The sequence below is a fragment of the Stenella coeruleoalba genome (assembly GCF_951394435.1).
Source record: "Stenella coeruleoalba genome assembly, chromosome: 1".
Classification (NCBI taxonomy): Eukaryota; Metazoa; Chordata; class Mammalia; order Artiodactyla; family Delphinidae; genus Stenella; species Stenella coeruleoalba.
Window position 1 is genome coordinate 150,212,530 of NC_137169.1, and position 15,106 is coordinate 150,227,635.

The 15,106-nt window shown below is 36.4% G+C and overlaps 1 protein-coding gene across 1 annotated transcript in view; it reads right to left on the bottom strand.

Annotated features, from left to right (window-relative positions):
- The window catches only part of CATSPERE (catsper channel auxiliary subunit epsilon), a gene marked incomplete at its 3' end in the record, with an annotated part of 242,258 nt that overhangs the window by 92,207 nt on the left and 134,945 nt on the right, over nt 1-15,106 (bottom strand). Inside the window, exons 10-11 of the mRNA XM_079916436.1 lie at nt 13,132-13,609; nt 417-859 (exon numbers count right to left, since the gene is read on the bottom strand). Of these exons, the coding sequence (XP_079772562.1) occupies nt 417-859; nt 13,132-13,609 (921 nt within the window). The remainder of the gene's footprint in view (nt 1-416; nt 860-13,131; nt 13,610-15,106) is intronic.

The following is a 15,106-nucleotide window of genomic DNA, read 5'->3' on the forward strand; positions in this document are numbered from 1 at the left end:
ATGAATAAACCCTGATGAAACCAGCAGAACAGCCCATCTACTCGTAACCCAAATTGTTGATCCACAGAACTTGTTGTTTGAAGGCATTAGGTTTAGGGATGGTGTTATAGTGCAATAGATAGCAGATAGAACTCTACAGAGCAGTCATGCACTATATAAAAAAAGGAAGTGAACAATACAATTGACAAAGAATTCTACAGGAATGTGTTTTTAAGTGGCAAAGAGGCCCTGGATATTGAAAGTAAAAATTGTTGCTCAGGAATTAATGACTTACCATATCATTATTCATTAAAAATTTACATATTTCTCAACATTTTCAAAGCTAAATTTGGAGGGAAATCCATTCTTTTAAATGTTAATATTATAATTTTACATTTGTTAAAATCGAATGAAAGAATTTTAAAATATTAACTTACCATGGTTTTAGTGCAGTATCCTGAGGCAATTTCATAGTGAACCTGATTTTTCTCTTCCAATATTTTTGGGCCATATGATTCCACAATAATATACAGCCCAATATTTTCTGGATAGACTATTTGAGCCCAAACTGACAGGTTTTGTCCCTTGTCCAAAAGATAAGAAACACGAAAAATATCATCATGAAATGCCAGGTAGGGGCATTTTTCTTTTGTTTTGAAAGCTATACTTTGTGCTTCCAGTTTTAAGGGATATTCCTGTGGATGTATTGTGCCATTTTCAAAAACATGTATGAGATACATTTTACCAGATGTATTCAAGGAAATTAATGATTTTATTGTGCTATTTGTCCATAAATGCAGCTTTACTGCATCTTTAATATTAATCTTGAAATAAAACATTACATTATTTTCCATTTTTACCACAATATTTCCATAATAATCTGGAAAAAAAGAGAGAAAAGTTTGTGTTATTCTATATTGACATAAATTCATGCTCTTTTATTTAAGTGCACTATTAACCAAAATAATTTCTTTCATAGTGATTATTTATATACTTTGAGAAAATTCAGGCACAAACCCATAACATTACAAGATGGTTGAGAGCTTCTCTCCCACTTCGTAGCAGAGCGTTTTTTTTGTTTTTGTTTTTCTGCATACCTTTTTCCTCACATTCACTCTATCACATTTTTTTTTTTTTTTTTTTTTTTTTGCGGTACACGAGCCTCTCACTGTTGTGGCCTCTCCCGCTGTGGAGCACAGGCTCCAGACGCGCAGGCTCAGCGGCCATGGCTCATGAGCCCAGCCGCTCTGTGGCATGTGGGATCTTCCTGGACTGGGGCATGAACCTGTGTCCCCTGCATCAGCAGGCGGAATCTCAACCACTGCACCACCAGGGAAGCCCCACTCTATCACTTTTATAATCACATTATTAACATAGAAGAAAGAGCTGGAATTAGTGCATTAAATAATAATGAGGATGAGAATGACAGGAATGGTATTATTAGGAAGCATTGTATTATGGACTGAATTATGTTCCCTTAAAATGCATATGTTGAAGCCCTAACTCTCATTGTTACTGTATTTGAAGGTAGCGTCTTTAAGGAGATAATTAAGGTTAGATGAGGTCAGAAGGATGGGGCCCTAATCCAATATGACAGATGTCTTTATCAGGGGAGGAAGATACACCAGAGAGCTCTTTCTCTCTCTGCATGTACAAAGAGGAAAGGCTATGTGAGGACAAAGTGAGAAGGTGGCCACTGTATTCAAGCCAGCAAGAGAGTCTTCGTCAGAAACCAACATTGATGACACCTTGATCTTGGACTTCTAGACTCCAGAATTGTGAGAAAATAAATTTCTATTGCTTAAGCCACTTAATCTGTGGTATTTTCCTATGGCAGCCATAGTAGGCTAATGCAATTGGGATGAAGAAATGGTGGTGGGAGGGAGACAGCACCTCTTCAGGTTCACTTTATAAAAAATAATTAACTTTCTCCCCTTAATAGAGTATTATGCCTAAGTCGCAGAGGTTCATAGACAATAAGTCTCTTAACCTCTTTGGTTCTATAACCATATGTATAAAATGAACAGTTGGACCAGTTGGTTTCATAACTTCCTTTCCAGATACGACACTCTTTGTGTACAGCCCCTAGGAGTATACTTTCTTTAATTTTCAAAAACAGCACTTAGAAAGGACTGGCTGAAAGGAGGAAGGTGAATTCAAAGAGTTAGGGAGGTTCAGAGCTCTTTGTGAGTTTGCATCTTACATTTGGAATATGAATAATTAAGTGACATTTTCACAACTTGCCATAAATTATATTCTAATCAAGCTCTTAAATCAGAAATACCATTTTTTTTAGGATCAGAATACTTTAATAACAGTGTCAACATACTACCATTTTCTTATCACACTGCTCATTAAAAACATTATTAAATGAATTTTGGATTAAATACAAAGTTAAGACGAAAATTAGGAATTATTTTTTTAAATAATGAGAATAAGAACACTATATATAAAAGCCTGTGGGACGTAGCTAAAGCTATGCAGAGAAAAATTCATAGCATTATGTTTTTCATAGTTTTAAATGCTTAGAAAACAACAAAAACTGAAAATAAATGAACTAGTTATTTAACTCAAGAAGCAGGCAACAGAATACCAACATTACAAACAAAAAGCAGAAGTGAGGAATCATTAATGACAAAAGCAGAAATTAAGGAATTAAATAAAAAAGAAAGTAGATTTGATAAATCAAAGAGTTTTTTTCAAAGGAAAGGAAAACAAAAAATTCAAAAAAAAAATGATATCTTGCAAGCCAAACTAGCAAGGAGTGGGACATAAACAATATTACAAATAAGCAAGAGAATATGATTACAGATACATAAGAAATTTAAACATTAAAATGGGAAGACTTTGCCAATAAATTAGAAAATCTAGAAAAAATGAATGCTTTCCTAGGAATAAACAAACTTCTAAAATTGACTGAAGAAGAGATGAAAGACTTTAGTAGACCAATTAGAGAAAATAAAATTAATGAATAGATATAACATTCCTGGTTGAGAAGACCTGATATTGCAAATATGCAAACATCTATTCAATAAATATCAATATTTATTGAATGCCCACTATAGCTACATACTGTTCTAAATACTTGGGAGGGACATATTAATAGAAAAACTGAAAGATCATTTTCTTTTGTAGCTTCTATTCCTTTAGGGAAGACCGCCAATAAACATAAGATAAGTAAATTATATGGTGTGTTGGCGATTAAAGCTACAGTAACCAAAACAATATAGATCTTGTGGAGATAGATGAGGGAAGGGGATAGCCTAGAAACTGAACCCAGTTAACATGAGGCATAAATGCATAATAAAATTGGCATTTCAAATCTGTAGGGTAAGTGGTGTTTAACAGAAGACTGATTTGAAGGCAACACCAGGTTTCACAGGAAAAATAGAAATAAAAAATAAAATTAGATTCCTTATACCAAATATAATTCTAGATGAATTAAATATTTAAACATAAAAATTATAATGCTAAATTATAAAAAGAAAATATGTGATAATATCTTTATAATTGGAAAGACCTTTCATATTATGACATTACAGAAGAATTCACAAATAAAAATACTAACAAATTTGACTACTTAAAAACTGAAATTGTAAATGTCAAAGTGCCTGCAAAAAGACACTGAGAAATTACACACCACAGAAAATATTTGCAATATGCGTCAAAGACAAATGGATAATATACATTATAAGTAAAAAACATATCAATAAGAAAATAAGCAATCCAGTGCAAAATATCTAAACAGTATGAATTGACAATCCAGAGAAAATATGACCAATGAACATACAAAACTAGATAAAACATCTAATTATAAAATGTGCAATAAAATGAGAATTACACATTTTTCTTCCACACTATGGGTAAATAGTAAATAGATTTTATAAAAATATACATTTTTAAAATACATTTGGGTGAGTTTAGACTGACAATTTTAAGGATTTATCAACTTTTTAAATATTCAGAACTCTGATTCAAGAATTCTGTATCTAATAATCTATGTTACAGGAATACTTGTACAAGCGTACAAGTACATATATGCATATTCTCCACAGGGGTTTCTTTAATTTAATTTTTATTTTATATTGGAGTATAGTTGATATACAATATTGTGTTAGTTTCAGGTGTGCAGCAAAGTGATTTATTTATACATATACATACTTCCATTCTTTTTCAGATTCTTTTCCCATATAGGTTATTATAGAATATTGAGTACAGTTCCATGTGCTATACAGAAGGTCCTTATTGACTATTTATTTTATATATAGTAGTGTGTATATGTTAATCCTAAACTCCTAATTTAATCCCTCCCATTACCTTTTCCCTTTTGTAACCATAAGTTTGTTTTCAAAGTCTGTGAGTCTGTTTCTGTTTTGTAAATAAGTTCATTTGTATCACTTTTTAAGATTCCATATAAAAGTGACATCATATGATATTTGTCTTTCTTTCCTCTGACTTACTTCACTTAGTATGATAATCTCTAGGTTCACACATGTTGCTGCAAATGGAATTATTTCATTTTTTATGGCTGAGTAATATTCCATTATATGTATGTACCACATCTTCTTTGTCCATTCCTCTGTCGATGGACACATATGTTGCTTTAATGACTTGGCTATTGTAAATAGTGCTGCAATGAATATTGGGGTGCATTTATCTTTCTCAAATTATGGTTTTTTTCTGGATATATGCCCAAGAGTGGGATTGCTGGATCATATGGTAATTCTATTTTTAGTTTTTTAAGGAACCTCCATACTGTTCTCCATAGTGGTTGTACCAATTTACATTCCCACAAGCAGTGTAGGAAGGTTCCCTGTTCTCCACACCCTCCCCAGATTTTATTGTTTGTAGACTTTTTGATGATGGCCATTCTGGCTGTGTGTGGTGATACCTCATTGTAGTTTTGATTTGCATTTCTCTAGTAATTAGCAATGTTGAGCATTTTTCATGTGCTTTTTCACCATATATATGTCTTCTTTGGAGAAATGTCTATTTAGATCTTCTGCCCAATTTATGATGGTTTTTTTTTAATATTTAGCTGCATGCACTCTTTGTATATTTTGGAGATTAATTCCTTGTCGGTCGCTTTGTCTTCAAATATTTTCTCCCATTCTGTGGGGCTGTCTTTTCATTTTGTTTATGGTTTCCTTTGCTGTGCAGAACCTTTTAAGTTTCATTAGGTCCCATTTGTTTATTTTTATTTCCATTATTCTAGGAGGTGGATCAAAAAAGATCTTGCTGTGATTTATGTCAAACAATGTTCTTCCTATGTTTTCCTCTAAGAATTTTATAGTGTCCGGTTTTACATTTAGGTCTCTAATCCATTTTGAGTTTATTTTTGTGTATGGTAAGGGAGTGTTCTAATTTCATTCTTTTACATGTAGCTGTCCAGTTTTCCCAGCACCACTTACTGAACAGACTGTCTTTTCTCCATTGTATATCCTTGCCTCATTTGTCATAGATTAGTTGACCATAGGTGCATGGGTTTATCTCTGGGCTTTCTATCCTGTTCCATTGACCTATAGTTCTGTTTTTGTGCCAGTACCGTACTGTCTTTATTACTGTCTCTTTGTAATATAGTCTTAACTCAGAGAGTCTGATTCCTCCAGCTCCGTGTTTTTCCCTCAAGACCACTTTGGCTATTTAGGGTCTTTCCTGTCTCCATACAAATTTTAATATTTTTGTTCTAGTTCTTTAAAAAATGCTATTGGTAATCTGATAGGGATTGCATTGAATCTGTAGATTGCTTTGGGTGTATACACATTCTCACAATATTGATTCTTCCAATCCAAGAACATGGTATATCTCTCCACCTTTAATTAATATCATCTTTAATTTCTTTCATCAGTATCTTATAGTTTTCTGCATACAGGTCTTTTGTCTCCCTAGGTTGGTTTATTCCTGGGTATTTTATTTTTTTGTTGCAATGGTAAATGGGAGTGTTTCCTTAATTTCTCTTTCACATTTTTCATTATTATTGGAGAGGAATGCAAGAGATTTCTGTGCATTAATTTTGTATCCTGCAACTTTTTCAAATTCATTGATTATCTCTAGTAGTTTTCTGGTGGCATCTTTAGGATTCTCCATGTATAGTATCATGTCATCTGCAGACAGTGACAGTTTTACTTCTTCTTTTCCAGTTTGTATTCCTTTTATTTCTTCTTCTTCTCTGATTGCCATGGTTAGGAGTTCCAAAACTATGTTGAGTAATAGTGGTGAGAGTGGACATCCTTGTCTTGTTCCTGATCTTAGAGGAAATGCTTTCAGTTTTTCACCATTGAGAATGATGTTTGCTGTGGGTTTGTCATATATGGCCTTTATTATGCTGAGGCAGGTTCCCTCTATGCCCACTTTCTGGAGATTTTTTATCATAAATCGGTGTTGAATTTTGTCAAAAGCTTTTTCTGCATCTACTGAGATGATCATATGGTTTTTCTTCTTCAATTTGTTAATATGGTGTATCACATTGATTGATTTTCGTATATTGAAGAATGCTTGCATCCCTGGGATAAATCCCACATGATCATGGTGTATGATCCTTTTAATGTGTTGTTGGATTCTGTTTGCTAGTATTTTGTTGAGGATTTTTGCATCTATATTCATCAGTGATATTGGTCTGTAATTTTTTTTTGTAGTATCCTTGTCTGGTTTGGTATCAGGGTGATGGTGGCCTCATAGAATGAGTTGGGGAGTGTTCCTTCCTCTGCAAGTTTTTGGAAGAGTTTGAGAAGGATGGGTGTTAGCTCTTCTCTAAATGTTTGATAGAATTCACCTGTGAAGACATCTGGTCCTGGAGTTTTCTTGTTCAAAGATTTTTAATCACAGTTTCAATTTCATTACTTGTGATTGTTCTGTTCATATTTTCTCTTTCTTCCTGGTTCAGTCTTGGAAGGTTATACCTTTCTAAGAATTTGTCCATTTCTTCCAGGTTGTCAATTTTATTGGCAAAGAGTTGCTTGTAGTAGTCTCTTAGGATGCTTTGTATTTCTGCAGTGTCTGTTGTAACTTCTCCTTTTTCATGTCTAATTTTATTGATTTGAGTCCTCTCCCTCTTTTCGTTGATGAGTCTGGCTAATGGTTTATCAATTTTATCTTCTCAAAGAACCAGCTTTTAGTTTTATTGATCTTTGCTATTGTTTTCTTCCTTTTTATTTCATTTATTTCTGCTTTGACCTTTATGATTTCTTTCCTTCTGTTAACTTTGGGTTTTATTTGTTCTTCTTTCTCTAGTTCCTTTAGGTGTAAGGACAGATAGTTTATTTGAAAATTTTTTTGTTTCTTGAGGTAGGCTTGTATAGCTATAAACTTCCCTGTTTGAACCGCTTTTGCCACATCCTGTAGGTTTTGGATCATGGTGTTTTCATTGTCATTTGTCTCTAGGTATTTTTTGATTTCCTCTTTGATTTCTTCAGTGATCTCTTGGTTATTTAAGAATGTATTGTTTACCCTCCATGTGTTTGTGTTTTTTATGTTTTTATCCCTTATTGCTTTTAATATTCTCTATTTTTATGTTTTGGCATCTTAATTACAATGTGTCTTGTGGTTCTCTTTGAGTTGACCATACTTGGGACTCTCTGTACTTCCTAGACTTGTATGTCTGTTTTCTTTCCCAGGTTAGGGAAGTTTTCAGCTATTATGTCTTCAAATGTGTTTTTGGCCCCTTTCTCTCTTCTCCTTCTGGGACCCCAAAATGCAAATGTTAGTATGCTTGATGTTTTCCCAGAAGTTTCTTAGACTGTCCTCATTTCTTTTCCTTCTTTTTTTCTGCTCAGCATCAGTGATTTCCACTACTCTGTCTTCCAGATTGCTGATTCATTCCTCTGTATCATTTAATCTAATATTGGTTCCTTCTAGTGTATTTTTCATTTCATTATTGTATTCCTCACCTCTGGTTGTTATTTATATTTTCCAACTCTGTTAAAAAATATCTAACTTCTCTCTCTGTGCATCCATTCTTCTCCCCAGTTCTTTGATCACCTTTATGATCATTACCCTGAACTCTTTCTTGGGTAGATTTCCTATTTCCACTCCACTTAGTTTTCTGGGGTTTTATCTTGTTCTTTTGTTTGGAACATGTTCCTCTGTTGTTTCATTTTGCCTAACATGTTTTTATTTCTTTGTATCTGGTAGTTTATGTTTCCTGACCTTGGAAAAGTGGCCTTTTGTAGGAGATGTCCTATGCATCCTAGTAGCACACTCCCCTCTCATCACCTAAGCTATATACTCTAGAGTCATTCCCTATGTGGGTTGCATAGGACCTTCTGTTGTGGTGGGTTGACTACTGTGGGTGGCTTGGTAGGCTTTGTTGGCTCCCAGTCCAGTTGGTTGCCAGGCTCTGCCTTTTAAGGAGGCTGCCAGCTGCTGGTTGGTGGAACTGGATCATGAGGTGGTGGGCTGCAGAACCCCAGGGGTCCCCACTGTTAGTGCTTGTTCACTGGTGGGTGGGGTTAGGGTCCAGGAGATCCTGGGATTGATGCCTGTCCACTGGTGGGTGAACCCAGGTCTTGGGGCTAGTGCCAGCTTACTATTGGGCAGAACTGTGTCCTCAGGTCTGGCTGCAGGGCCCAGGGGCCCCAGAGCTGATTTCAGATTGCTGATGGGTGGGTCCAGTTCCTAACACAGCTGGATGTTGGGTCCAGAATGTAGGTTCAGGTTCCAGCTGGTCACAAGGTTGGTGCTGGTCCACTGGGTCCCCAGGTTGTGGGCTGTGGTTGTCCTGTGGCTAGTGTCTGCCCTCTGGTGGGTGAAGCTGGTCCCAAGGCTAGAGCAGGCTTTCTGGTGGCTGGTGCCTGCTCACTGGTGGTATAGCTGCATCCTGGGGTCTCTGGCTACAAGGCCTTCTGGGCTCCAGGTTTAGTGCTTGAGCTCTTGTGTGTGGGTCCAGGTCCTGGGCCTTCTGATGGGCAGGGCTGTGTCCAGGAGTGGCTGTGGGCTCTGGGGGTCTTAAGGCAGCCTGTCTGCTGGTGGGCAGGGCTGTGTCCCCACCTAGTTAGTTGCTTGGCCCAAGGTATCCCAGTAGTGGTGGCTACAGGCTGTTGGGCAGGGGCAGGGTGGGATCCTGAAGCTAATAAACTAGAGGGAGAATTCCAAAATGATGCTTGCCAGCACCAGGGTCCATGTGGTATGAGAGCTTTCAAAAATGGCTGTGGCCAGTGTCTGTGTCCCCAGCATGAGCTTCATTTTCCTCCTGCCTCTCCAGGAGACTCTCCAAGATCAGCAGGTAGGTCTGACCCAGGATCCTTTCAAATTACAACTTCTGCTCTGGGTCCTGGAGCATGTGACATTCTCTGAGTCTCTATTTCCCACAGCTCTCCAGGACTCCTGAAAGTAAGCCCCACTGGCCTTCAAACCCAAATGTTCTGGGGAGTAATCATCTGGTGCTGGGGAACACAATGTGGGGTTCAGACTGCTCACTCCTTGGGGAGAACCTCTGCAATTATAATTACTCTCCTGTTTGTGGGCTGCCCAGAGACATGGGACTTGAGTATACTGTGACTCTGTCCCTCCTACCTGTCTCATTCTGGTTCCTCCTTTATATCTTTAGTTGTAGATCTTTTCTGGCAGGTTCTGGTCTTTTTCATCAATAGTTATTCTGTAAATAGTTGTAATTTTTGTGTGCTTGTGAGAGTAGGTGAGCTCAGGTCCTTCTACTCTGTCATCTTATCTGATTTCACCTGTTATATTTTGAATTTGCTTTTAAAAGTGTCTGGATAAATTCACAGGAACTTGTTAATAGTGGGTTATCTGAGAAATGGAAATAGTGAAGGCTGAGGACCTTTAACTTCATATCTCATATACTTATAAACTGTTTAAACATTTTATTTCAGCATTTCTGAATGGCTTTCAGTACAATATTCAAACTTTAAGGTCCTCTAAAATCTATCCCCAATTTTTCATTCTGACCTTATCTTCTTTTCACTATGGTCTTTTTAAAAACACAAATATCCGGGCTTCCCTGATGGTGCAGTGGTTGAGAGTCTGCCTGCCGATGCAGGGGACACGGGTTCGTGCCCCGGTCCGGGAAGGTCCCACATGCCACAGAGCAGCTGGGCCCATGAGCCATGGCCGCTGGGCCTGTGCGTCCGGAGCCTGTGCTCCGCAATGGGAGAGACCACAACAGTGAGAGGCCGCGTACCACACACACAAAAAACCCCCCCAAAACTCAAAAAAACAAAAAACAAAACCACAAATATCCTGCTTCTCTCTTGCTTAAAACTATTTAGAACTCCCTAGAGGCCTTAGAAGAAGGTCCAATTTCTTCATGCAACTTTTGAAATCTTTAATAATCTGGACTCTATTTCTCCAGAAGAGACTCATCCCTTTTCTCTCTGCAGAACTCTGTTTCAGCCGTTTATCATCTTTCAAGTTCTGGGAAGTATTCTGTCATCTCTGTCTCTGGGTCACTGGGCACACCAATCTCATCTATTGTCTTCATTGTCTAACCCCGGCTTATTCAGCAGATCTCAGTTTAGATACCACTTCCCTACCTCAAGGCAGCCTTCCCTACTTCCATGTCTCCCAATTTGGGTAAGGTACTCAATCTGTGTGTTTCCATAGCACCCTATATTTTCTCTATCATAGAATTAAACATGTTGCTTTATTTGCATGTTAACTTGTCTTTATCCTATGTAATTTTGTAAACTCTGGGAGGGTGGGAATTGTGTTCAAATTACCACTATATCTCCAACCCCTAGCAGAATGCCTCACAAATAGTGGTGCTCAATGAATATTTTTCAATTATTTATTCCAAAAAGTACGTATTATATACTGTTCTAGGTATTGTGGGTAAAGCAGCAAATACAGTGAAGTCATGCAGAACATTTGTTTGGTGGAAGATTCAGCTAACAAATAAGTACACATATAATTTGTTAGGTGATGATAAGTGCTGTGAACAAAATAAAGAAATGTAAGGTACAGAGCAGGGGAGTTAGGTCAGGGTCAGGGAAGAGCTCTCTGATAAGGTGACATTTGGACTTAAACCTGAATTAAGTACAAGAGTTATGTAGATATCAAAGTGAGGAATATTCTTGGCAGTAGATATTCAGGGAAACAGTAGATATCCAAGGAATAGCAAAGAGGTCAGTATGGCTAAGTAACACTGAACAAAGGGTCGAGGGACAGGAGATGACATCAGAGTCCTGGGCCAGATCACATATTGTTTTTCAGGTGATGCTAAAGGTTTTAGATTTTATTCTGAGTGATATAAGAAGCAAATGAGTGTTTTAAGCAGAGGAATAATATGATTTTGCATATATTTTCAAAGGCTCACTCTGGCTGCTAGGTGGACTGTGGTTAGGGATGGGGATGCAAGGATAAAAAATGAGAGACCACTTAAAAAACTCTTGTATGTACGGGCTAGAGAGGATAGGGGATTGAACTGGAGTGGGAATGGTGGAAAAAGGTTAGATATTAGATACATTTTTTAGATATACCCAACAGGATTTGATAATGTCTTGTTTGTGGGATGTTAAAGGGGAGGATTCAAGGATGAGGTCATGATTTGTGGCTGGAAGAAAAGAAGTGCTGTTTACTCAATAGGGGAGGGCTAGGGATGAAGCAGGTTGAAGTGTGGGTGAGGGAAACAAGGATTCATTTTTGGATATGTTAGTCTGAGATGCCCACTAGTCATCCAAGTGAAGGTATCAAGAAGGTAGTAGGAAATAGTAGTTTGGAGTTCAGGTTAATTATCATGGCTGGAGGGCAAAGAATGAATGTAAATAGAGTTCAGAAGATGTCTGAAAACCAAAGAGGTACTTCTCCATGTAGGAATTAAGAAGATGAGAATGGAAAAGAGGCTGAGGAGGAATAGCTAGTGAAGTAGGAGGAAGAACAAAAAAGTGATACCCTAAAATTCAGTGAAAAAAAAGTGTTTCAAGAAAAAGGCCATGTTGAATTATTTCAAATGCTGCTGCCAGATCATGAAAGATGACTGAAAATTGGCCACTGGATTAGCAAAGTGGAAGTCATTGAAAAGCTTGATAAGGGCAGTTTCTGAGAAAATTTGATTAGAGTGGATTCAAGAGAGAATGAGAGGAAAGAGGAAAAAGTAAAACTAGGCAATACTTCCTTGGAGTTTTGTAAAGGGGAGTAGCAAAACTGGATGGTTGAGAGTTGAAGAATGATATGCGGTCAAGAAAGACTAATTACAAATTACAGTGATATCTACTTTAAATTTCATGGCTAATTTATCTCCTAACAAGATTCCTTGAGGATTAAACTTTCTATTTCTTTGCATTTCCTATAATGTTTAGTACACTGCCTCAGGAATAATAACATGAAGAATAACTACTATTAATTGAAGGTTTACCACTTGCCAAGTATTATTCTAAGCATTTTATATACAATCCCTTATCTAATCAACATGACAGTCCTATATTCTAGATTAGAAAACGGAGGCTTGGAAATGTTAAATGACATGTTCATCGACTTGAAAACAGATCTATTTAACTCTACAACACCTGTTATAGATTAATTGAATTGTGTCCCCTCAAAAAAGATATGTCGAACTTCTAACTCCAAATACTACTTCAGAATGTGACCATATTTGGAAATAGGGTCATTATAGATATAATTATTTAAGATGAGGTCATACTGGAATAGGGTTGGCCCTGGTGTCCTTATAACAAGACGACATGTGAAGACACAAGAATTCTATGTGATGACAAACACAGCAATTGGAATTATGCAGCTGCAAGCCAAGGAATGAAAAGGTTTGCCAGCAAGTGACTAGAAGCTAGGAAAGATTCCCTAGCTTTCAGAGGGAGTATGGCCCTGCCAACACTTCTAGCCTTTAGGACTGAGACAATAAATTTCTGCTGTTTTAAGTTTGTACCATTTTGTGGTACTTTGTTATGGGAGCCCTAGGAAATGAATACAACAACACATACCTTGAAAATGCATATGTAAGTTGCATAGGTATCTGTTGATTGACCAAAATGAACCTCTGAAAAAAGAATCTGAATTTGCCATTTTGCTTTGTGAGATCCTACTTAACATTAATAGAATTTTAAAGATTAATAGAATTTTAAAAGTGGTAAAACAGCACCTTTATCAAAAGCACCATATATTAATACATTAAAATTATTACATCTTCATAAGCAAGATATCTATTATGAAATCTAGAATAATTTTTGCAAAATGAGAATACCTTACCCATAAAAACATCATGAATAGTGCTGTTTTGTGATAATCTTGATAGATTTCCAAATTCCGTAGGTGTTTGTAAAACTCCAGTATCTGTGAAATTATGATAATAATAGTAGATCCTATGTTTGTCCCATAGTATTAATTCTGGCATTGCTGAATATATAAAATTTGGAATTAAAAAAGTGTCAGTAGTGACATCTAATGCAAAGTCTTGGAATACCCACTGTTTTGTATCTTCATTGTATATCACTAGGTAAATCGTTTTGATGATGTTACATGTAATGCAGTAATTTAGTAACAAGGCAAGTTCCAAAGGGTGTCCTGTATACTCAACATTGTGTATAGTCAGAGTAGCAGCTGATGACATATTTAGAAGTTCTTTCAGTTCTTCAGTAGTTATTATTTTAACAAATTTAAGCAAAGCATATCCAAGATAAACCTCATTTTCTGTCCAGATTGCCATGCTGCTTCTTCTTCCTTTATTCTGTGACAAAATTGAAAATAATTAGACAATCTTTGATTTTATGGACAGTGTTAGCAGTTCCCATCTTCTAATTTGCTACATTTAAAAATAAATTTTTATTATATTTAATTTAATATAAGATTTAATTTTTATTATATTTAATAAAGATTTAATTTTTATTATATTTCTGACTAATACTTCAGACCTAGAAATATATTACATGAAAATATATTACACGCAAGCATACAAATAAATTATTCCAGTGATTTTATTATTTTATATACTTTTTCTATCAGTAGAAATAATTATTCTTAATTCCCTTTTAAATCCTCAAAGATCATAAACCTTTTCTTTTCTTATGTGTTTATCCACTCTGGCCAGAAGTGCCCCTTTGACTCTGATGTTTACTGAGGTCAAGATATAAGGACACGGCTTCCCTGGTGGTGCAGTGGTTGAGAGTCCACCTGCCGATGCAGGGGATACAGGTTCGTGCCCTGGTCCAGGAAGATCCCACATGCCGCGGAGCGGCTGGGCCCATGAGCCATGACCGCTAAGCCTGTGCATCTGGAGCCCGTGCTCCACAATGGGAGAGGCCACAACAGTGAGAGGCCCGTGTACCAGAAAAACAAAAAACAAAAAACAAAACAAAACAAAATGATATAAGGACACTTACATAGACAGAGGAATGGATAAAGAAGATGTAGTACATATGCACAATGGAATATTACTCAGCCATTAAAAAGAATGAAATAATGCCATTGGCAGCAATATGAATGGACCTAGAGATTGTCATACTGAGTGAAGTAAGTCAGAGAAAGAGAAAATATCATATGATATTGCTTACATGTGGAATCTGAAAAAAAAGATACAAATGAACTTATTTACAAAACAGAAACAGACTCACAGATTTAGAGAAAAAACTTATGGTTACCAGGGGGGAAGCATAGAGGGGAGGGATAGTTAGGGAGTTTGGGATTGACATGTACACACTGCTATATTTAAAATAAATAACCAACAAGGAAAAAAATTATAAGGATACTTCAAACATTATTTTTGGAATTCAAACTTCCTTGGCTAAAGAGAAGAGAGAACTTAAAACCTGAGAGAAAACAATACTACCATTTTATGGACACTGTTAGAGAGGAAGGCCATGCACAGACTACTATGTTTGAAATTTAGTGGAAGTAATTTCATTTAGGGAGTCAAGGTCTCCCTTTCCCCCTGTCTCCCCTCCCCAACTGTTTCTAATTCTTAAAGATTTTTACTTAAAGTGTAGCTTCTTTGTCCATGACAATCAACAGGAGTCTTTTGTGCACATCTTGTCTCCCTAAATAAATTTGTACATTTATTTAATGTACAAATATTTAGTCTATACTCAAACAGGATGTAGACAGAAATCGAACTGATAATTTAAAAAAAGAGACCATTTGGGGTAAAAAGACATTTTACCAAACGAAGATTCAATGTAAAGCTTAGAACTTCTGTTGCTAAAAATGAGTGTGAAACAATTCTCAAAAG